General features: G+C 44.5%; 1 protein-coding gene across 2 annotated transcripts in view; it reads right to left on the bottom strand.

Annotated features, from left to right (window-relative positions):
* TAF1B (TATA-box binding protein associated factor, RNA polymerase I subunit B) overlaps nt 1-7568 on the bottom strand; it is a 247607-nt gene extending 240039 nt beyond the window's left edge. For both annotated transcript variants that reach the window (XM_077488766.1, XM_077488767.1), the window contains exon 1: nt 7423-7568. In XM_077488766.1, coding sequence (XP_077344892.1) covers nt 7423-7440 — 18 coding nt within the window. In that variant the 5' untranslated portion in view covers nt 7441-7568. The remainder of the gene's footprint in view (nt 1-7422) is intronic.
* Nucleotides 7569-25017: the final 17449 nt, after the last annotated feature.

The following is a 25017-nucleotide window of genomic DNA, read 5'->3' as shown; positions in this document are numbered from 1 at the left end:
TTTTTCTCCTTCATTGAAGTGCGCTGATTAGGCGGCACTGATAGGCTGCATTGGTGGGCACTGATGGGCTGCATTGGTGGGCACTGATAGGCATAGTTAAGGCGGCACTAATAGGCACAGATAAGGCGGCACCGATGGGCACAGATAAGGCGGCACTGATGGGCAAAGATGGGCACAGATAAGATGGCACGGATGGGTGGCACGGATGGGTGGCACGGATGGGCACTGATAGGTACCACAGATAGATGGGACTGATGGGCACTGATAGGTGGCACTGATAGGTGGCACTGCTGGGCACTGATGGGCGGCACTGCTGGGCACTGATGGGCGGCACTGGGGTGCAGCACCTTTGAGGCAGATTTTGGGTGGCACTGTGGGTGGCACTGTGGGCACTGCTGGGTGGCACTGTGGGCACTATGGGCACTGCTGGGTGGCACTGACAGGGGGGCACTTACTTTATTTCAGGATGGCACTGCGGGTGGCAGGTGGGCACTGGCAGGGGGCAGGTGTCCGCTTAAATTGCTGGCCGTGATCGGGACTGATGTCCCGAACACGGCCGCCGGCGATCGGCTTTTTTTTTTTCTCCTCGCGCTGTCAGCGCGAGGAGGAATACTAGCCGATTACCGGCTCCGTTTTATCACATGATCAGCTGTCATTGGCTGACAGCTGATCACGTGATAAGGGGTCGGGATCGACCCCTTACACGGATCGGTGATCAGGCGAGTCTCACGGACTCGCCGATCACAGAGCGCGCCGCGCGCGCCCCTCAGGGGGCGCGCAGGCCGCTCGTATCCGGGACGACGTCAATAGACGTAGTCCCGGAAATGTGGGTCCGCGCTGTTGCCGTCATTTTGCAATAGCGCGGTACCCAAGTGGTTAACCAGGTACATTTTTTTTTTTTTTAACATGCAGATAGAAAAAAGTAGTTATCCGGGGTAAACAAATATTGTCCAAATAAAAGAAGAATGTACAGTATCTCACATAATTGAGTACACCCTTACATTCTAAGTGAAAATGTTGCCAGCAGTTTTAGACATTAACGGCTGTGTGTTGAGTTATTTTGAGGGGGCCCACAAATTTGCACTGCTGCACTCCTACACTGTAGGTGGAGGAGCGCAAGGTCTCTAACATCCACCAGCTCAGTGATGTCGTCATGGAGGAGTGGAAGAGGACTCCAGTGGCAACCTGTGAAGCTCTGGTGAACTCCATGCCCAAGAGGGTTAAGGCTGGAAAATAATGGTGGCCACACAAAATATTGACACTTGGGCCCAATTAGGACATTTTCACTTAGGGGTGTACTCACTTTTGTTTTGGCTTAGACATTAATGGCTGTGTGTTGAGTTATTTTGAGGGGACAGCAAATTTACACTGTTATACAAGATGTATTGAAATAAAGTATTTATTTCAATACTTTACATTGTAGAAAAGTATTATTTCTTCAATGTTGTCACATGAAAAGATATAATAAAATATTTCCAAAAATGTGAGGGGTGTACTCACTTTCGGGAGATATATATATTTATATTATACAGTATCTCACAAAAACAAAAATACCCCCCAATTTGATGCACACTGCATCAAATAGGTCTGCATGGCTGTCGTCCCAGAAGGAAGCCTCTTCTAAAGATGATGCACAAGAAAGTTCGCAAGCAGACTAAGGACATGGATTACTGGAACTGGAACCTGTGGTCTGACGAGACCAAGCTAAACGTATTTTGTTCAGATGTTGTCAAGCGTCGCACTTTACATCTTTTATTTTCAATTATTTGTTCTTACACTGTTTACATTTTTTTTTTAATTACTCTTATTACTGTGACAAGGAATGTAAATATCCATTGTGATGGCAATAGGCATGTGACAGGTACTCTTTATGTCCTTAAAAGCATTTGATCTTTTGATTTCTCTTTGATGAATGCTTTTGATTTTTAAAAAAAGGTGCCATTTACATCCAGGTAAACCAGAAGTGATGTAAGGTCATTGCTTCCAGGTTACTATAACCCACAGCTACTCGTAAAAGCAATCCAGGCCACCGTTGGCTCTAAAGAAACCGTACCGAGTTGATGCTTGCAGCTGCAGGCGTCATGGCTGTATAATCATCAATTCAAGTCCAGTGGCTTACAAGGTAATAATTTTTGGATTTTTATTTGGAGATCCCGAGTGAGGTTTGAACAAGATGATTGTTGGGGTAACTGTCAACAAAGCAGCAGGAGAAGTAGAGAAAGCACCATCCAAAAATAGAACAGACGAAGGGAAATGCTCGTCTGCAAGGTTTGGGTACAGTTTCCTATCCAGCAAGCAAAACCGTAAGCAGCATAGTAGTGCTATTGATACCTGACATTACTCAACTCTTATGTCCATTCAAAGAACACCTTGCATTCAATGAAAAGGAAACAAGGCTTTTGTGAATGGATGAGGGTAGAGAAAAGGGAGTGTGAGCAACAGGATTCTCTACTGTATGAGAGCCAGAACTCTTGGTAGCCACTCCGAAGAAGAGTGCTGCCCAGCATCAATAAATATAGCATTTGTGCAGTAAGCAGCCATCCAAGTATGGGATACTCATTAGAAAAGGTAATGAAAATTTTCCTGAAGTTCCACTTTAAGGCCCCTTTCACACAGACGGATAGAAGGATGCTTTTAGCTGCGGATTTTCTAGTTTTCTACAGCAGCTAAAAGCACACAATGCTTTCCTATGGCCCCATTCACACACAGCATTTAGCTGCGATTTCGTTACATGCGGTTCGGTGAGAATAGAAAAAAAAATAGAATTAAATACGTCCAGGTGCGATGTAGCGCAGCTATATGCACATAACCGCAGGTAATCGCAGAATTTTGTGACAGCAGCGTGAGAAGGGATTCAAGGGACCAAAAAAAAAGGTTGCTATGGGAATGACTATATTAGATAACTGCAGCCGAACGCAACTGCACAGAAACGCACGTAAACGCAGGTAATCGCACTGTACAAATGCAGCTGGTCACTGTGCCTGGAGTCTTGAATTTCACAGAAAAAAATAAACATGCTAAACTGCGGAAGAACAGCCGTCCATGTGAAAGGGGCCTTAAAGCGAACCTCCGCCCTGAAGTGGAAGGTCCACTCATCTGATCCCTCCCCTCCTCGTGCATGTAAAGCTAAAACTATTACTTTGAGTTTCAGAATGGTTATGACCCCTGTGTGTTTTTCCAGCTGTGTCCGATCAAGGAAATTTCAGTTCACTTCCGAACCCAGAAAAAAAACAGCAGCGGGAAGCAAAAAAAGAAGATCTCTCCAAAATGAGAGGTTCTCTCATCTTAGACAGTGGTCACCAGAACAAGTCTCCTCAAATGGAGATTTCATCTCATCTCCAGTTCCTCTGACAACTTAAAAAGTTTGAATTACCCATTAATTTAATGTCTTGTAGACAATGGTCATCAGGAATAACAGTGAAGGAGAGGGCTGATCCACACCTTACCATCCTCATTCATTGTGTTAAGACAGCCCATTTAAAATGAATGGACCGACGATGCAACAAAATGTCTTAAAAAAATAAAAAATGCAGGCATAGAGGGGAAATATGCTAATTGAGACACTTGTTCTGGTTACCCAGGGATTTCCTCACTTCCTGTTGTGGCTATGGGACAGGAAGTGAAGGGAAATCTCCCCAATGGCATACAGGTGGCCTATAGTTCTACTTCAACCACTTTCAGTTAGTGGTGCAACGGATAGTCACTAATACGTGATCCGAAGGGGTCAACCTGTTCGGATCAGCACACCACGCGATCTGCGGAGTGTTCCGCTGCCTCCGCCTTAGGAAAGGCCGTGGCTTTCGGCCTAGCTCTGGAGCGGTGGCCATCTTGGTACACCCGGCAGCGCTGACGTCATCACCCCCTCTGCCCAGCTTCTATTCTGGTAAGGTAAGACTAAACACTAGTCTTCCTATACTGTATACAGTGGGCGAGATGTCTGTGGATATTACAGTGAGTGGGGGAGATGGCTATTACAGTGGGAGAGATGTCCATTACAGTGGGGGAGATGACGTGGATATTACAGTGGAGACTTGGAGATTGCGGATTTTACAGTGGGGGAGATGACATAGATATTACAGTGAAAAGATTTTTATTTTTATTTTTTTTGCTGATCCGAAAAATTATCCGATCCGTGACTCTGATCAGAGGAACAATCCAAACCGTGAGTTTTTTGATCCGTTGCACCCCTACTTTCAGCCCTCAGGGCCTACCGCTATGTCCTTGGATGGAAGCAGGATTATGGCTGCAGATCCTGGTATCAATTTTGACATGTAAAAGTGGCTCTACAGTCACCCAAGCACTTATACAAGGCTGGGAAGAGGTCCCCCATACTTTCTTGTTCCACTAAGCCTTTGACTGCTGCAAGCAACAAGTTGGCTACGCAAAGAGGAGAACATGGAAGGCCGAGGATTTTGTCACTTGCAGTTTTGGTTCTTTGTGGCCTTTACCAGCCAGGCAAGAATTTGATCAAACCGATCTGTGTTTGATCATATGCTTTGAAAGGCAGGAGGGATTCAGGGGTCGACCACAATAAAGAGTACCCGTCACTGCCCTAGCTATCGGAAGAGATCATGTCCATCCCTTGTGATAGCAATTACTTATAAAAAAAAAAAAAAAAGTAAAAAACAGGTAAATTAAAAGAAAAAAAAAAGTTTAAAAGCAGCAACACCACCACCCCAGTGATCAAACAGAAATCATGCATTGCATGTAGGTCCCACACGCATACATAAATTGTGATCACATCACACATTATGTATCGCCATGAATATCAGCACGAGAGAAATAATTCTAGCACCAGAGCTTATGTTTAACTCCAAATGAATAGCCTAAAAAATGCTTTGAGACAGTACCTATGGAGTGTTTAGATGCTGTAGTTGGTTGTTATTTCACCTGTGTGCAATTTTAAAGTGATACTAAACTTTTGTTTTTTGATCGCCCCTGATGTTAACCCCTTCCCTGCCAGTGTCATTAGTACAATAACAATCCATATTTTTAGCACTGATTATTGTAATAATGTCACTGGTTCCCCCCCAAAAAAGTGTCAAAAATGTCAGTTAGGTGTCCGATCTGTTTGCCGGAACCCCGCTTAAAAAAAAAAAAAAGAAAAAAAAAAAAAATCACTGATTGCCGCCATTACTAGTAAAAAAAAGAAATAATAAAAATGCCATAAATCTATTCCTTATTTTGCAGATGCGGTATCTTTAGCACAAACCAATCAATATATTGGGATTTTGTTTACCAAAAATATATAGCAGAATACAAATTGGCCTAAACTGATGAATACATTTTTTTTTGTAAAAGTTTTATAGCAGAAAGTAAATAGTTTTTTGTCTTTTTTGTCAAAATTTAAATTTTTTTGTTTTTGTTTATAGCGTAAAAAATAAAAACCTGCGGAGAGGATCAAATATCACCAAACGAAAGCGCTATTTGTGGGGGGAGGACGACATCAATTTTGTTTGGATACAACATTGCACGACCGCACAGTTGTCTGTTAAAGCAACTCAGTGCTGTATCGCAAAAAAAAACGGCCCGATCATTAAAGGGGGTAAATCCTTCCAGGGCTGAAGTGGTTAAGTCTTGACACATCTGGTATATTTACTCGGTGCAACAGCATCTTTTATATTTTACCAAAAAATTGGGTATTGTGTTGTGTGTGCTAAAGTTTTTTAATGAAAATTTGCTTTTGATAAATGGCAGCTCAAATATTGTGTGACATTTTGCAACAGCAACCCTTTTATTCTCCAGGGCCTCTGCTATTAGAAAATATGTAATTGTTTGGGGGGGGGGGGGGGGGGGGGGGTGTAACGTAATTTTCTACTGAAAAAATCTGAAAATTATCACCATAAAATTTTCCTCTCCTGGCTCCAATCCATGGCAGCATACTATCACATGTATACTGCCACGTTGGCTCCTGGAAAATGCAAGTTTTTATTATGTATGCAAAAATGCCAAAACTGCCCCATACAGCAAGAGGTTAATATTCTGCACAGACATTGTTTGGATATAGATAGAGTCTTGTGATTTAGTGCATGGGACAGTTCATCTTTATCCACTTGCCTGCCGCCGTATTGTAAAATGATGGCAGCAGGAACCCTTCCTCCCTCTGGGAGGACGACATATGACATCTCCGGCATTGTGGAGAGCGCGCGTTCGCCACATCACTAGGGACTCAGTGTGCATGCCCGGCGGCCGCAATGTCCCCCAGGCACCCGTGATTGCTCATCACAGAGCAGGGACATGGATCTGTGTGTGTAGACACACACATCCACGTCCTGTCAGGGTAGAGGAGAACCGATTGCATGTTCCTTGTGTATAGGAACACTGATCGGTCTCCTCCCCTCATCAGTCCCCTCCCCCCACAGTTAGAATCACTCCCTAGGACACACATTTAACACCTTCAGCAGCTCCCCCTAGTGTTAACCCCTTCCCTGCCAGTAACATTTATACAGTAATCAGTGAATTTTTTTTTTTTTAGCACTGATCGCTTTATAAAAAAAAAAAAAAAAAAAAAAAAAAAAAAAAAAAAAAATCGCAGATCACCACCATTAGCAGTAAAAAAAAAAAAAAATAGTTAAATAAAAAATGACAAATATATCCCCCTATTTTGTACCAATAAATCTACGCCTATTGCAATTTTTTTTTTTACTAAAAATATGTAGAAGAATACATATCGGCCTAAACTGAGAAAAAAAAAATGATTTTTTTTTATATAAATTGGGATATTTATTATAGCAAAAAGTGATAAATGTTGTGTTTTTTTCATTGTGTGTCTGTGCCTGAGTTTCGTTTATAGCGCAAAAAATAAAAACCGCAGAGGTGATAAAATACCACCAAAAGAAAGCTCTATTTGTGGGGGGGGGGGGGGGGGATGATCAAAATGTAATTTAGGTACAACGTTGCATGAGAGTGCAATTGTCATTTGACAGCGCTGAAAGCTGAAAATTGGCCTGGGCAGGAAGGGGGTGAAAATGCCCGGTATTGAAGCAGTTAACGTTGATAGAATTATTTGTATAGATATATATGGGACACTGACACAGTATAGTCCAGTGTTCTTCTATGTCCTAATAAGAGTCTTTGTAAAGGGAGCACTGCACTGTTTTGAGCCATAGAAAACATTTCTATAATGAGAGAAATTAGGACATTGTATGAGGAAAGAGGGGTGATGGGGTTTGTCTCCAGAAGAGGGCAACCAAGGTGGGATTACCCACAGAGGGATTGATAACCACAAGCTTCACCCCCCCATCCAATCTCATATCAGAGCTCTGTGAGAACTGTACACTGTCTACACAGCAACCTCCTTCTCTTCTCATCTCCTCACTGACAGAACACACCATCCACCCTCAGTCACTCCTCCAGTAGGAGAGGCGTGAAGTGACCACGTGACCTGCACTGGGCGCCTCTAAATGACGTCAGCGTACGTACCGTGTCTTCCTCCTCCATGGCCGTCTCGCGTTACACTTCAGCCTCTCCCATCACCATCTGCAGAGACGAGAACGTTTCCCAAATCACCGAAACAAAACTTGCTCGGACATGAGACGTTAGTAGGAGGCGCGGGAGTTACACGCCACTTCCGGCATGTAGTCGCCGAAATGTGACGCACACCACGACGTCATGTGACCAGCCTAGACACAGGTTTAGCCAATGTTGTTCAATGTGGGGATGTTGCTGGGCAGAGTGTAGTAAAGTTATGAGGAGTTGCAGATTGTTGCTAGACACCTGGGGACTCATTGGCTGCCTGTTTATCTGCATTGGTGACATTATTTTAAAGCAGAACATTTTTTCATCTTTCCATCTATTGAATCTTCTGCCCTTGTTGTTTTAACTTTGGATAGTAAAACATGTTTGTTTTCTGAAATACCTTATACAACCCACTTCCTCTTTCTTGTCAGGTCATTAGCCTAGGCTTATGACATCATGCACATCTCTCTCTCTCACTCTCGTGAAAGTTTGCCAGGAAGAGGGGGGATGGGGGGAGTCATAAGAGGGTCAATGAGAGCTGCAGAACTGGAGATGTGCTTCTGTGTAAATCCAGGAAGTGAACAGGCAGCAGCTTCAGCTGCCCACAATTAAAATGATTGCAGCCAGACTCAGTTTCTGCAGCATATTTGTCAAGTAGAAACTCACAGTATATGTAAAATAATATGCAAAGTGGTTTGAGGGAAGCTTCAGAATGGCAAAGATGTGTTTACGAATTATGTGAGCAGACTGCAGTTCCTCTTTAACCTCCCCCGGCGGTTTTCCCGAGTGTGGCTTGGGGTTAAATTTCAGTACCCTTAGCGGTAACCCGATCCACAGAGATTGCATTGCAGGATCCCGTTGCAGGCTACTTACCCTGTCCCCAGGATCCTGCGATGTCCCCCCGCGGTGTCTGCGGGCTCTGTCCTCCACCCGATACCTCTGTGTGCCGGGCTCCTTTCCCTGCAAGTGTTGCGTTGCACGGGGGCGGAGCCCAGCGGCAAATTCAAAAAATAGAAAATTCATAATACATACAGTACAGTGTAATTCATAATACATACAGTACAGTCTTACAGATTACATTACTGTATGAAATGATTTCACATCCCTTTTGTCCCTAGGGGTTTGTCTAGTGCCCTGCATGCAGTTTTATATGATATATATTGTTCTTTCTGCCTGGAAAATTGAGATTGTCCATAGCAACCAAAAAGTGTCCCTTTACCTCAAAAGTGGTTTTAGACCAGCTAGAAAACAGCAAAAGTAAATTAGAACGCTTGCAGAATTGAGCAATAGCGGGGAAATACATTTTATTATTTTTTTATATAACTATTTATAGTTATTTATTATATTATAATTTAAGATTTTTGTATTTCATACTTTATCATACCCAGGATGTCTACTAGACTCTTGTTTGGACAGATTTAAGTGTATTATTACTAAGAATTACAGGCCTGCAATAAAAAAACATGGCATAATCATACCGCCAGGGAGGTTAAAGCAACGGTTCTCAACCTCAGTCCTCAAGTACCCCCAATGGGCCATGTTTTGGGAACTTCCCTTATATAAAATAGCTCTTAATCAATACCATGTCATTGATATTGATTTAAAACAACTTTGAAAAATAAAAGGAAAACTTGAAAACATGGCCTGTTGGGGGTACTTGAGAACCACTGTTTTAAAGGAGTTCACTATTATTAAAAAAAATAAAATCTAATTTTTTTGCAAGAGAAAAAAATACGCATTGTTGTCTTCGTTAACTGGAAGGGGGGAGAGAGGGGTGCTCCTGTATTTCTGGAATGGGGTCCCCTCTTATCACCCATCTGCAGTCCTCCATAGCTGGGTCTCTTTAATTGGAGGGGGGAGGGAGGGGAGTGCCTGTACTCCTTGATGGGGTCTTCTCTTATAACCCCACTGCAGTCCTCCCAGATGTGGGTCGTTTTTATCTGGAAGGGGAGGGGAATTCCTGTATTCCTGGGTGGGTGGTTCCCTTCTGTTCACCCCCTGCAGTCCTTTTATTCAGGGGCCTAATTTAAATGGAGGGAGGGGGGTTCCTGTATTCCTGAATGGGTCCTTTCTAATCATCTACAGGCACTCCTCCTGTTAAGGGCTCTCTTTCTTCTAGAGTGGGGTCAGTATACATGGAAGTGTGTGGGGGGGATGGTCCCTGACTCCAGTTGTACTGGGGGACAGGTGACAGACTGACCTTGTTTGATTTAAAGCGGAGGTCCACCCTAAAATGGACCTTCCGCACATCGGAATCCTCCCCCCCTCCGGCGCCACAATTGGCACCTTTCAGGGGGGAGGGGGGTGCAGTTACCTGGATAATCCAGGTAACTGCACCCACTTCCGGGATAGCTCTCTGCGGAAAGGGGCGTAGATTACGCCCCTTTCCGCAAGTGCCTGCCCCCTACCGCAAGTGCCCCGCTGCCTGCTGGGAAACACACAGATCCCAGAGGCAGCGGGGACCGTCCTTATTGCGCAGCGCGACTCACGCATGCGCAGTAGGGAACCGGGAAATGAAGCCGAAAGGCTCCATTTCCTGATTCCCATACCCAAGATGGCGGCGGCAGCACCCGAGTGACGATCTAGAGATCGGCTTCGGGTGCCGACATCGCGGGCGCGCTGGACAGGTAAGTGTCACTATTTTAAAAGTCAGCAGCTGCAGTATTTGTAGCTGCTGGCTTTAAAAAAAAAAAAAAAAAAAACGCGGAGTCCCGGCGGACTCCCGCTTTAACTATTCCTCTTAAGCTCCTCCCATGAGTAACACAATTTGGCCACACCCACTGTTTGTGCACCGCATTACTACTCTTCTTGAGGCACCCAAAGGTGTCGCAGGTCATTTACAATCCTATAGTGCATGGGTAGGCAACCTTTGAGAGATGGAGATCTACTTGATCTGTACCATTTTTACTATTACATTAAGCCTAGGTTCACACTGACAGAGGTAATGAAATTGTGTGAGTTCAGCTGAATTTGCGCACTTTCATTCCCGTACGTCAGTCCAGACTTTGGGGGTGATGTCAGAGACCTCTGTGCGGGTTGCTGCACAGAGGTCTATGGAAATCGCACACCAAAGTCGCTAGAAGTAGTACAGAAACTACTTTTGGGAATCGGTGTGGCTTCGCACCGATTCAGACAGGGCCATTGCTGGCAATTGCTGCTGATTTGACATGTCAAATCGCATTACAAATCGCTCCAATGTGAACCTAGGCTAAACGTGTGATGATTTTTTTTTTTAACTGCATTTTCTGTGTCAGTCTGATTCATAGTTCCTGACACATGGGTCCCTCTACAGCAAAGGAAGCTGCCAACTTAGCTTCTGTTTGTTGCCGTGGTGCTGCACATGTGATCAGTAATGACAGCAACCATTTGATAGCTTGACAGTTCAGTTGAGAACACAACTGTAACAATTGCAGTCTTCTTCTTCCTTAATAAAGTGGAACTTTAGTCAGAAAATAAAGTCCTGCTACATAACTTCAGGCTGGCCCCTTTTACAGGTATAGCTATGTAAAACATTACAAATAAGTGTCTGTACTGTTTAAAATCCAGTAATACTGTCTTACCCTGCTCTATCCATGCTCAATTGATCTCTATTTTTCAGCACTGTGCCGAAAATTTGGAGGACCCTGGAGGCAAGCCGTTTCCCAACATTCTACCAGACCCACCAAAGTTATGACTACTATCACACGTCAGAGTTGTGCCAGTTCTCTTTCCAACCATTTAAAGCAGCATTTTCTGGGCGTTAGCCCTGTAAAAGTCTATCTTTAACTAGTTGATGCAGTGCTAGCCCAGGAACCTCCAAACAGGCCTGCCACATTGTAAAAAAATTGCGGGTGCATTTCTATGCTGGTATGTCAGCTTCCCTCTGATTAACAATTTATTGACCTGCTCAACCCATTGGAACCCTGGGAGTTATCCAAAGTTGTTGAATTAGTTTGCGAGCAACATATAACGGGTGAAGAATCGCTATGTGTTTGCAGATGAGAATAACATATTGTCGTCCAGGGCACCCAGCAGGCATATCATAGGGTTCCATGGAATGGTGAAAGTGTAAACCTGAGAAATTGTGTCAAGGACTTCCTTCCAATAGCGAGTTTGGGGCACTTCCAGAGCATGTGCAAAAGATCACCCTTGTCCCTCTGACATTTTGGACTTAGGGGTGTGTCACGTACTCCTCATTTGTGGAGATGTGCCGGAGTTCTGTATGCCCGATGTAACAAATAAAGATGGGACAGTTTTTAAAAGGTTTTACAAAAAAGACAAAAGATGGGGCTTCTGGACTTTTTAGGCACCATGTATAAAATAACAATCATAGAATAAAGATAAAAATCAACATTTTATTAAGAACATATTATTTTTTCATTGTACTAGACAACAGAGATTGCTAAAAGAGCATCTAATCACAGCAGGACTCATATCCTCCATAATATATAGACTATACCGCCATTTCACATTTTCACTTTTGGAAATAGATAGTAAACATTTAATACATAATCTTCAGAAATATGATTATTCTACTCGCGGTATTAAGTGTACTGCTTGAGAAGGAGAAAGCTCTACATGTTTCGCGTGTTTTAACACGCTTCTTCTGGAGCGAGAGATTTGTGTGACTAGTAAATCAAAAAAGTGGGTTCAAAACGAGGGACCCCACAAGGCTGATTCCCAATCCTATAGAGGACTGCTGCAGTTTCAGTGTTCAAATGGTTGATAGCACCTAAACGCACGCATCAATGCCTCCAGTTCAGGAGAAAGGTTTTTTATTTTATCTTGTTTTAATTTTTGGCCACGATATCCACACCATAAACTATGGCCTCTCCTGCAAACATCTAGTGTTTGTAAGCCTGAAATCAGGAGGCTGTATAAATCAGTAAAAAAGGGGAAAAAACTGCGCTAAGGTGAAACATAAAAATTAATCATATGTGATACTCTTAAATACGAAAGATTTGGCTGCAGCTTAAAGAGGAAGTAAACCCTGATGAGTTTACTTCCTCTTTTTTCCCTGCAAAGGCAAAGCATAATGGACTACTATGCATCGCATAGTAGCCCATTATGTGTCACTTACCTGACACAGGAGCCAGCGAAGTCACGCTGTCCCCTGTAGTCCGCCGCATCCATCTTGCTGGTGGCGTCTCGCAGCTCCGCCGCTGTCATTCGGCGAAGCCGCGATGACGTCACTCCCGCGCATGCGCACGGGAGTCGACAAATGCGGCAGCTCCATTCTTGGAAGTGCCGCGTTCAGTGCGCCTGCGCGCCGCTGTCTACGGCGCATGCGCCGTAGACAGCGGTGCCCATTTTCGGGCAAATATCTCCTAAACCATATAGGTTTAGGAGATATTGCTTGGACCTACAGGTAAGCCTTAATCTAGGCTTACCTGTAGGTCAAAGTGGTTTGTAAGGGTTTACAACCACTTTAACTGTGTCACATAAATACAGCAAAACAAAACGAAAAATAATAAGCCGCGCTAAATCGCATAAACATCAAATTGTGCAAAAATTAGGAAATGAATCATGAACTATTAATATCTTCTAAACATAAATTGATATGCACTTATGTCATAGATAGTAAAATACATATATGAGTTATAAATTCAGGCCATGCAAATCACTCATTCCTTGCAGTATAAGATCACATAGCATATGCCTATAATAGAACAGACTCTAAAAAAACAGCTCTAAACAAAACACACACCCAGTGTATGAACAATGTCTGTGTATATAAATCACAACAAACTACTATCAAAAACTGTGAATAAAGTCCTCCACAGATAAACCGTAAGGGATCATAGAAAATCCACTGCTGGGTCTGATTAAATAGTGCTTGGTCCACCACCAAAACACGATTAAATTTGCCGCTTACCAGAAGGACATGACCCCCCACTACAGAGGGTCACAAAAAACCTTTGGATATAAACTCGTCTTCCAGCCAAGAGGGGTCCTCAGTGTTCTCCTTGCGTCACCACTCCAAATAAGGGTTTGTGAAGAAAACACTTCCAGAGGTCTTTCTTATAGATCCAGAGGGACTCAGGGTAGGAACATCAAAGCCATAGAAGAAAGATAGAACTCCAAATAGTGTAAAACCCTTTATTACTAGAGATAAAAAAGTAAAATTGCACTTACAGTGTATAAAAGATCAAAAAGCCTTGAGTCCGTTGCGCCGGCCGGACGCATACAGACAGACCCGTTCTCCTGGAACCGTTACAAACACGAGGTGACGTTTAGCGTATCGCTCAGCCCTACGCGTTTCACAACAAAATTGCGTCATCCAGGGGCACGTGCCCAAGACACAGCGGGGACCAGCAGAGATGTGCAGCGCAGTAGGAAACCGGGCAGTGAAGCCGCAATGCCCTGACGGAGGATGGCGGCGGGGGCAGCAGAGAGACGAGCGATCGCTCGTCATCTGCCGCCGACATCGCTGGATCCTTGGACAGGTAAGTGTGAATTTATTAAAAGTCAGCAGCTGCAATATTTGTAGCTGCTGGCTTTTAATATTTTTTTTAAAGGTGCAGAACCACTTTAAGAAGCATATTATAACATTTAGAGATCATACCCTTCTTTTCACCTTCCATTAGGATCCCTTGTATTAGTGGGTGGTCTATCAATCTAAGTCCTGTTTGTCTTGACTGCATCTGTAGTGCATGTCGCGGCTGCAAATACTTGTAAAAATTTGTACGTGGTATGTTAAATTCTGTTTGTAGCTTCATGAACAATTTAAGGATAGTCCCATTATATATTTGTGCAATGTATCTTATGCCTGCACTTTCCCAGTTCCCGAAGCCTCTAAGTTTGTATAGCTCTTTAAGGTTCAGGTTTCGCTACAAGGGAGTATGGGACAGATAGCCCTGTATCCCCAGCAGTCTTTTAATGTAGGACCATAGTGTTTTTAATAGGAGTATTGTTGGAGCCCCAGGATCTAACTGTGGATAGCCCGCCTCCAGACACGTCAGCGCCATTGTATTATCATTGGCTGTGACATGGAGGTGCCTGCGTATTGGATCTGACGTATCCATTAATCCCCAGCCTCTCAGCTGTTGTAGCTGTGAAGCAAGGTAATAGGCTTTAGAGTGAGGTGCTGCCATCCCCCTTCATCTTTATTATATTGTAACGTCGATAAGCTAATTCTTGCTGTTTTTTAATGCCATATAAGTCCCCAAACTGGGAGTCTATCCTATCAAACCAGCATCAAGGAATCCAGTAGTTGTTAAAAATGTACAGTAATTAGGGTGCCCATACCATCTTTATAAGGTTAATAATTCCTACTGCGGATAGAGGCAGTTTACACCAGGCATTAGATTTAGCCCGAAATTTAGCAAGCAGCGGAAGTAAATTAAGGAATAAGTATTAAGAAACATCTGGAGATATTTGGATACCTAGATAGCGAAAGGAGGACACTACCTGTACCATTGCCGCACACTACAGTAAGGGGTTTGTAATGGAGTCTATTGGCATTAGTACCGACTTATTCCAATTAATGGAGAAGCCAGATAATGCACCAAAGGCACTGAGTGAGTTCTGCGTGTCACCTAAATTAGCATATAATGACACTACATCAGTACCCGTAGCACGCTGGAATCCCACTATGTTACTGTCCCCCCTTATTCACGACACAAGAGGTTACAAAGCCAGGGCAAACAGCAGGGGCGACAGACAGCAGGGGCGACAGGCCACTCGACACTGTCAAAAGCCTTAGCTGTGTCTAGCGAGAAGATCACCCTATTTCCTGTGTTGTTGACAGGGATCTGCAGGTTTAGAAAGATTCTCCTGATATTTTTAGCCGTGGACCTAGTGCATATGAACCTTGACTGGTCCCTGTGTATAAGCTTATGTATCACTTGTGCAAATCTAGTGGCCAACACCCGGGCCAGTAGCTTGACATCAGTCATAAGGAGAGAGATGGGCCTGTAGGAGTCCGGTAATGTAGCTTCTTTGCCTGGTTTCAATAGTAGAATAATGATAGCCTCGTTCATAGTATTGGGCTGTGTTCCCTCCTTCGATGCCTCATTGTATACCTTCAGTAGTGTGGGTAATAATGTGGCCGCATATCTTTTGTAGACCTCGGACGGAAGGCCATCAGCCCCCCGGGGATTTGTTATTATGAGTTTGTGCTATTGCCATGGCTAATTATTCCTCCATAAGTGGGGTGTTAAGTAAGGCCGTGTCCGAGGCCGACAAATAAGGTAATGTACATTTTTCCAAAAAGCCCTCTATTTCCTTTTCTGTAGGTTGCACTTTAGATGAGTAGATATCCATATAAAATGTTCTGAAAATGTATATTACTGTGGCAGTCTGCATTTGAGTGACACCCTGTGCATCACATATGGCCGAAACCGTAGAAGTGGAGCTCTGTGCACGCTCTAGAATAGCCAGCATGTGCCCAGTAGACTCCCCCTCTTCAAAATGGGTTTGTTGCAAGAAAAAATGTTTTTTCTCTGCCAACTTGCAATGCCAGTTGTCTGGACATAGACTGCGCACCCAACCAAACTCTTTTTGTATCTTCTGTAGGATTAGCAATATATTTATCTTCAGAATCTTTAAGTGTTTTGCAAACCTCAGTCTCCCATGCTTTTGTATTAGTTTTGATCTGATTAATTGGGATAATAAACTGTCCTCTCATAAATGCCTTGGCTGCATGCCTTACCACATTTAAGTGAGCTGAGTGGATGTTGTCCTGTATAAAGAAGTTCAATCTTTCTCCTATGGTGTCTGGCTCAGGAAACAGTGAGAGTCAGAAAGGGTTAAGTTTCCAGCATTTATGTTTAGCCGCATTGGGCAGAGATATCATTACCCATAGTGAGGAATGATCGGAAATATGTATATCATTGCACAATGAAATCTACCATCAATGGGATTGAAAAACCGTTTCCCAGACCTAAATCTATCCTTGCTAAGCTCCCATAGGAGGCTGAACAGCATGAGTAGTGTTTCGTTAAAGGATGCCCCAGTCTCCATATATCTGTCAATCTAAGTTCCTCAAGTAGGCCAGCGAAGGGTGTCTGTCCCCTTTTACTTAGGGGTAGGTTAGGTAGAACGGGCAATTTATTAAATTGATGGTTGTTATAGTTATTATAATCATCCACTGCCAAGAGTGGTACATTAGGGAACAGGGCCATGAAATTCGCTAGATGTTTGAGGACCTTGGATGAATAGGGCGGCGGTATGTATATTGCAGCTATTATACAAGATAAACCTGAAACAGTACATAGCTTAAAAATATATCTACTAGGGGTGTTGAAAATAATCGGCATAGCGATGCATCACGATTATACCCTTTCCCGATTCAGCATCGATGCGTTATCCAGCATAATCGATTATGCATGACGTCACTCCCCCTGCACAGCAGTGTCTTTGCTGGAATGACAAGCCGCCCATCAGCTGGCTGTGCCTGATGCTGTCCCATCCTCACGGACAATGTAGCCTCAGAGTGCTCAGTGCTGCCCCCACCCATGCTCTCCCCCTCCTCTGGGATTTGTAACTCTGGACAAGTGGACAGTGACACTGGACATCTCCCCGATGGGCGGGTGCCGGGACTGCACGGAGCCGAGACACACAGAGATCACTGCAGCTGTGTGTCTGAGTCGGCTTCAGGAAACAAGCTGCGAGGAGAGGAGGGGGGTTGGTAGAAGTGCTCCTGAGGTGAGAAATAAGCCTGTCATGCTTGATATATGTGCCGGTGTTCTGCCTAATACAGTCCGCCCATCAAATGCTGTCCGCTCCGTACTGCGCATGCGCAGTACGGAGCAGCCGAAGTTTCGGAAAAACTCCGAAGTTGAACGGCGCCTGCGCCGTGAGTGGAGGAGGTAGCCCCACTATCCAAGCGGACATAGGGTTAAGAATTTTAGAGGGCCCCTCGCGGGCGAGCTTCGCTCGCCACGCTTCGGGCTCGGCCTCGCTCCGCTCGGCTCTTTTTTATTCTAACTCTATGTCCACTTGGATAGTGGGGATAGAACCTGGACTCACGGCGCAGGCGCCGTTCGTCCTCGGCAATTTTCGGATTCTGTGTCCCTGTGTACTGCGCATGCGCAGTACGCAGGGGACAGCATCTGATGGGGGACACTATTTTACAAGACACCGGTGAGTGTATAGAAGTGGCACATCCCCCCCACTTGCTGCAACTATCCAGTGTGTGTATGCTGTGTGCCTAACATATTGGGGGCTGCACAAACTCTTTTATTGTCAAATTTCTTCCTGTGATTTCCCTATCATCCCTCCCCTCTGGAACCATCTACTGATCTGCAAGCAGTATATTTCTTACTGATTGGAATGTCTTCCTTTTTTAAATTTTTTCAGTGATGTTGACCTGTTTACAATCCAAGTTGCTGCCAAAAGACTCCATGGATTTGTTAAAGTGATACTAAAGGGCATTATTTTTTCTTTCAAATAAAAAAAGATATCATACTTAAAGCGGGATTCCACCCTAAAGTGGAACCTCCGCTGATCGGAACCCCCCCCCCCTCCGGTGTCACAATTGACACCTTTCAGGGGGGAGGGGGGTGGAGATACCTGTCAAAGACAGGTATTTTCACCCACTTCTGGGCATAGACTCCCACGGGAGTCTACGCCATTTCCTGCCCTGCCGCACTGTCTGCTGGGACACACACGGGTCCCAATGACAGCGCGGAGATTTCCTATTGCGCGGCGCGGCTCGCGCATGCGCAGTAGGGAACCGGGAAGTGAAGCCGATTCGCTTCACTTCCTGATTCCCTCACCTAAAATGGCGGCGGCAGCTGCCGAGGCCTGAGCAGTCGATCGGCCTCGGCTGCCGGCATCGCTGGAACCCGGGACAGGTGAGTGTCCATTTATTAAAAGTCAGCAGCTGTAGTATTTATAGCTGCTGGCTTTTAATATTTTTTTTTGGGGCGGAATCCCTCTTTAACTGCTGATCTCATGTATCATGTCCGCAGCCTGACCATCTTCTGTATCATTTCCCCAGTCTCTGACCACCTCCTGTACTATGTCTTCATTCTCTGACCACCTCCTGTACCATGTCTGCAGTCTCTGACCACGTCCTGTACCATGTCTGCAGTCTCTGGCCACCTCCTGTACTATGTCTGCAGTCTCTGACCACCTCCTGTACTATGTCTGCAGTCTCTGACCATCTCCTGTACTATGTCTGCGGTCTCTGACCACCTCCTGTACCATGTCTGCAGTCTCTGACCACCTCCTTTACCATGTCTTCAGTCTCTGACCACCTCCTGTACTATGTCTTCAGTATCTGACCACCTCCTGTACTATGTCTTCAGTCTCTGACCACCTCCTGTACCATGTCTGCAGTCTCTGACCATCTCCTGTACTATGTCTGCAGTCTCTGACCACCTCCTGTACTATGTCTTCAGTCTCTGACCACCTCCTGTACTATGTCTTCAGTCTCTGACCACCTCCTGTACTATGTCTTCAGTCTCTGGCCACCTCCTGTACTATGTCTTCAGTCTCTGACCACCTCCTGTACCATGTCTGCAGTCTCTGACCATCTCCTGTACCATGTCTTCAGTCTCTGACCACCTCCTGTACCATGTCTTCAGTCTCTGACCACCTCCTGTACCATGTCTTCAGTCTCTGGCCATCTCCCGTACCATGTCTTCAGTCTCTGGCCATCCGCTGTAGTATGTCTGTAGTCTCTGACCACCTCCTGTACTATGGCTTCAGTCTCTGGCCATCTCCTGTAGTATGTCTGCAGTCTCTGACCACCTCCTGTACTATGTCCGCAGTCTCTGACCACCTCCTGTACTGTGTCCGCAGTCTCTGACCACCTCCTGTACTGTATCCGCAGTCTCTGACCACCTCCTGTACTGTATCCGCAGTCTCTGACCACCTCCTGTACTGTGTCCGCAGTCTCTGACCACCTCCTGTACTATGTCCGCAGTCTCTGACCACCTCCTGTACTATGTCTGCAGTCTCTGACCATCTCCTGTACAATGTCTGGGGGAGAGCCTGGAGCTCCTTTAAGTTGTTGTCTGCTATGTTTAGACTTTGCTACATGCAGGGAGTGTTGTCTTTTTTTTAAAAAGAACAGATAGAATTAAAAAAATGGAGTTCTCCCGACTGCTTGAATTTTTTTGATGAAAACCATGAGCACTTGCGCTGTAATCGTGATGCATCGTGGAATCGAATCGAATCGTTGACATGATAATCGTAATCGAATCGAATCGTGAGGTCAGTGAAGATGCGCACCTCTAATATCTACCCCCTTGATCCACAAGTTTCTGGGTGCAGTGATACTGAGTGCCCCGAGGTATCAGGACACTCACTCCCCTGGAATAAGTTGAGTGGGTGGAGTGAAATTGGGTACAGTATACTCGCGGGCTAAAGCTAGGTGTAAGGTAAGAAGGTAATGTTCTTTGGCAAGGAACATACATTAACCTCTTCAATACCAGGCACTTACCCCCCTTCCTGCCAATTTTCAGCTTTCTGCGCTGTCGCTGTTTAAATGACAATTGCGCGGTCATCCAAACAGAATTTTTATAATTTTGTTCTCACAAATAGAGCTTTCATTTGGTGGTATTTGATCACCTCTGCAGGTTTTATTTTTTGCTAAACAAATAAAAAAAGACAGAAAATATTTGAAAAAATAAGTTTTGCATTTGTTTCGGTTATAAAATTTTGTAAATAAGTATATTTTCTCCTTCACTGATGGGCACTGATAAGGTGGCACTGATGGTCACTGATAAGGCGGCACCAATGAGCAGGCACTGACAGGCACCGGCAATGGGCACTGATATGTGGCACTGATGGGCACTGGTAGGTGTCACTGATGGGTGGCACTGATGGGCACTCATGGGTGGCACTGATGGGCACTGATAAACGACACTGGGCACTGAGAAGCTGTAAAGATGGGTACTTAAGGGTGTCAGTGAAAAGAGGCACTGCTGGGCACTGATTCTTGCCACTTATAGGCATCCCTGGAGGCTCTTTACCGAGATCGGTGTAGCGGTGTGTCAGACTGACACATCACACCACTGATCGCCACAGTCCGCACCCCCACAGGCGCTTGGCGGCTGTTATCCTGCAGAACATCATATGACGCCCAGTCAGGATAACTGAACCACCACCCGGCCGTCATTCTGCTATAGGCTGGGGGGGGGAGTGGTTAATAATTATGCTACCAAAATTAGTGTGCGCTGTAAATTGCAGCATTGCTCCTGTTTCTTCTTGCTGGAAGCTGCCATTTTGCTGAAGCCCAAAGCCCCTGAACAGCAGTAAATCATAAAGTGCAATTAAACCCATCAATTTAACAGTTTAAAAGAAAGCTACACTGCTGGAATGCCGGGATAGCTAACAGTCACATTTGCTTGTGGTCCCAACCAAACTGTCAATCCACCAAATGGTTGGTGTCATAACTGATCACATGTACAGCACCATGGCAATTGCAGATCAAACAGAAGCAGCTCCCTTGGCTGTAAAGGATAGGAGGGTTTCATTCCACTTTAAAGTGGTTGTAAACCCTTATACCGCATACACATGACAGGACTTTTCAGCAGACTAGGTCTGACAGAATCAGTCTGTTGGACAATCCGATTGTGTGTGGGCTAATCCGATTGTTTTTCATCTTAAAAATCCAACGTGATAACAATGATTAAGGGCGCTCTGCAAAAAATATTAATCTAAATCACTAATTTGCAAAAATTTTTGAAACCACTAAATTAAAATGGCTGTGAAAAAAATGCTTAAAACAATGTGATCATCACCAAAGTTAAAATATGCGCATATATAATAACAATGATTATACTGGAGAAATAGTGGACATCAGTTAACCACCATACATAATAATAATAATAATTAACAATGTAAAGTCCCAATAACGTGTATCTACAAAAAATTTATTCTGTCGAATTCTGACGATCCGGAAAGTGGAAAACAAATAGTAATCGTGATATAGCAACGATTAGCAACAAGTCGGAAAAAAGGCTTGCGACTCCCTCCACCATGCACGTAGAGCTACACCAGTAGTGAAGATACAAGTCCAAACTGCTTACCAGATCCGTTTGACCACTTTAATTAAAAAGTAAGTCAAACAACGCTTGTACAGGATAATGCCTGCTCATATGGATACCAATGCAGATGATGATAGATGGTGTGTCTCTCTTCACAGACTCAAGCGGCAAATGTGAAAAAATCCATAGCATAATACTGACTTTAATAAAAAATAAGTGAAAAACAGACAGCCAAAAGGCTCCTTACATGGTTAGGTGCCTGACCTGGCACTGGGACTGCTCGCTCTGACCAAAAGAATCGCTCTCCAACTCAAGGAAAAATTCTTCCGCATTCGATATTGGCGTGCGTTCCAGGCCTGCAGACCGACGAACCAGAGGGACGGAAATGGCGTCGAATAGCGTGACCAAGTGCCGCTCCGACGTACATTTCGTTGTTAACGTCTTCAGGAAGTGCACTGGGTCACTCGTAATTGTCGCTTATATCGGATCACTTATCGAATTATAACGAATAGGAAAACACCTAGCATTCCAGGTGTGCTCCGGATCCCCTGCCGCGCCAGCAATGCCGCTGCCACCCGCGGTTCCCCTCTGATCCGATCCTCATTTGAGCCTCGCCGCTTAGGTGGTGGGTGCTCTCTCCTCCCCCGCTCCTCCGCTCTCTCCCTCAGGTCGGGACATACCGTCTGGCGCTGGTCAGGTGCCCGGCGGAGGATTGGTCCCCTGTTCGTTCGTGGCGAGCCCAGCGTTGTGACGAACGAGCTGGGAGGTACGCCGGCGTTGGTCGGGTGCCGAGATCTCTGGCTGTTTGGAGCTCGGTAAACTTCGGAAGGCACACGAGGAGCGTCGGATGCCCTCTGCAGGACAAAGAGAGACGCTGCTCCCCGAGGACACTGGAAGGTGTTTTAAAAGGGGAAAAAAAAAAAAAAAGGTCAGTAGAAATACAGTAGAATTTGTATGAGAATCCCGAGCATCTTGCAGCATTAAAGCATGAAAGCAAAACCTCTTGAAAGCAAGCACGGGGTAAGTGGATATATGTTACAACATACAAAGCATACTCCACACTATAACTTCTGTGAATAATAGGACTGTGGAAGACCCCCTATTTAATATATAATTAGGAGGCAGGTATCCATGTCTCGGCGCATAATTGAGCAAGCAAGCAAGTTATGTGTTATAAAGTGACCCACGTAAAATAAAAAAAAAAAAGAGAGAGAGCTTCATATATTACGCAATTCCTTTGGAATATCAGTGAAAAGTGGAGAGGAAAAATGAGCGGGGAGAGAGTTGAATAATGGTGTACTATCGTAAACCTGACTGCAATACTGCGATACCGCAACAGTAAGAAAATATAAAATCACACTGCAGGGGGTTGCAGGGGGTTGTAAATATTATCAGATAGTACCCAGAATGAAGAGTGAACCTAGATACAACTAGGAAGAGAGACTCTCTAAATAGGTATCAAGGAGGTAATTCAATAAAGAGAGAAGAAAAAAAAAAAAAGAAGAGACCCATATAAACAATAGTAACAAGGGCGTCCTGCCACTTCTGTGACAGATGTAGGGAAAATCAGCAAAGTCAGGGGCTATCCCGAAATCGCCACGCCGGAGCTTGGTTACTAGCCCCGGCGCAATGAATAAATATGTTACACAGACAGTGGCAACGGACAAACAACAAGCTGAAAAACAACAACATACAAGAACCCAACAGGCTGAGAACAGAGACAAAAGGGAAAGAGAAAGATAAAAAAGATAAAGAGAAAAGCAAGCATCAAACCAGACCAAATAATTGAATCAGACCGAGATACAGAAACTATACTAACCCATCAGACTCAACAAGATAACCTCCAAGCATTGCCCACTAAAAATGAGATAATCTCCATGTTTGCAGCCCTGGAAAATACTATGAAAACCGAAATGGAAAGATTACATAAATATCTTGGACATATTTTGGAAAGGGTAGAAGAGGTGGAAAAAAAAGTGGAAAAAGACACGAATATAATAAAGAATTTAGAAGCAGAAATACAATATCTAAAAAAAGCACAACAAGATCAAGCATATAAAGTCGAAGATCAAGAAAACAGAGACAGAAGAAAAAACTTAAGAATACGTGGAGTCCCAGACGCACAACAACGAGAGGACCTGACAGATATAATTAAGAAGATCTGTAACCCCTTAATGAACAAAGATATAACTAATGTGATAAATATAGAAAGGGCGCATAGAGTAAGGAAACCCAAGGGTCTCCCACAAGAAACGCCACGGGATATTATAGTGCGATTTCAAAACGAAAAATATCAAGTATGGAGAAACATAAGATCAAAAGCACCACTAAGATATGAAGGAAATAACATTCAGATATTTCAGGATCTTTCACAAGAAACCTTAAGGAGGAGAAGAGCCCTAAAACCGTTACTGACAGTGTTGACAGAGACTGAAGTGCAATATAATTGGGGCTTCCCTGCATGCTTAATAGGGGAAAAAAATGGTCGGACAGCAAGATTGAGACATATCGAAGAAATAACAGTATTCTGTAGAAAATTAGATGTTCCAGTACCGGGGGGGGGGGGGGGGGGAGATGGGGCGGGGAACTAGTCCCGCCCCCCCTTCCATGAATTGAGGGGGGGGAGTGGAAAAGAGAGATGTGAATTATTGAAGGGATGGGGTCCCAGTTCTTGGGATGTCTTCTCCGGTTCGTCTCCCCTGTGGCTTTTGTCTTGGGGGGGGGAGGGGGGGGCGAGTCGGGTTGGGGGGGTCGGGTGAGGGGGTGTGGTGGGGGATGGGGTGCCCCTGGCGTGCGGGATTACCACCTCGCCAATAAAAGGTGGGATGGATGATGGCACTGCCAAACAGAATTCCACCTCAGGGCCACGGGATAAATGGAACGAGGGTGTTCTGGATAAAAGGTCCCGGACCAGTGGGTCAATTTTACATCAAACGAGGGGACAGGGAGGGGGGAAGGATGGGAGTGTAAAAGGGGGGAGGGAGCAGGGAGGGGGGAAGGATGGGAGGGAAAAATCTGTTGACATGAATCCACTGCTGGCAGTAAGAAAAAGTCTAGGCTGGTATAATGTTGGAACTTAAAATAGCAACATATAATGTGAGAGGAATGAATTCTCCAAAGAAAAGGTATAATATTCTGAGGGAGTTGGAGGGAAATTCTGTAGATATTGTTTTTTTACAAGAAACGCATCTAGCTTTAGATTCCAACATCAGGTGAAATAAAGTGAAGTTTCCAACGTGGTATTATGCAGATACTCCGTGTAGGGGCTCTAGGGGAGTAGCAATTGGGATCTCTAAAAATGTTAATTGGAGAGTGGAAGAAATGAAAGTGGACCCAGAGGGGAGGTTCCTATTTTTAAAAGGAAACATGGAAAAAAAAAGATATACATTAGTGAACATCTATTGTCCCAACAATGGCCCAAAAAAATATTTAAATCGAATTTTGAACATACTAGAAACATACAAACAGGGCCACACGATTTTGGGTGGGGACCTAAATTTTGCTATGGACCCGCTCATAGACAGTACATCACAGGGTCTTTTACAGGAAAATAAACAACATAGAATCCTAAAAAAGAGGATGCATACACAACAACTAATGGACACTTGGAGAATATTTAATCTAGGAAAAAAAGATT

Source organism: Lithobates pipiens, unplaced genomic scaffold (genome assembly GCF_037356315.1).
Source record: "Lithobates pipiens isolate NorthernLeopardFrog02 unplaced genomic scaffold, aLitPip1_a1.2 Scaffold_18, whole genome shotgun sequence".
NCBI classification, from domain to species: Eukaryota; Metazoa; Chordata; class Amphibia; order Anura; family Ranidae; genus Lithobates; species Lithobates pipiens.
This window is presented reverse-complemented; position numbering and strand designations above follow the sequence as displayed.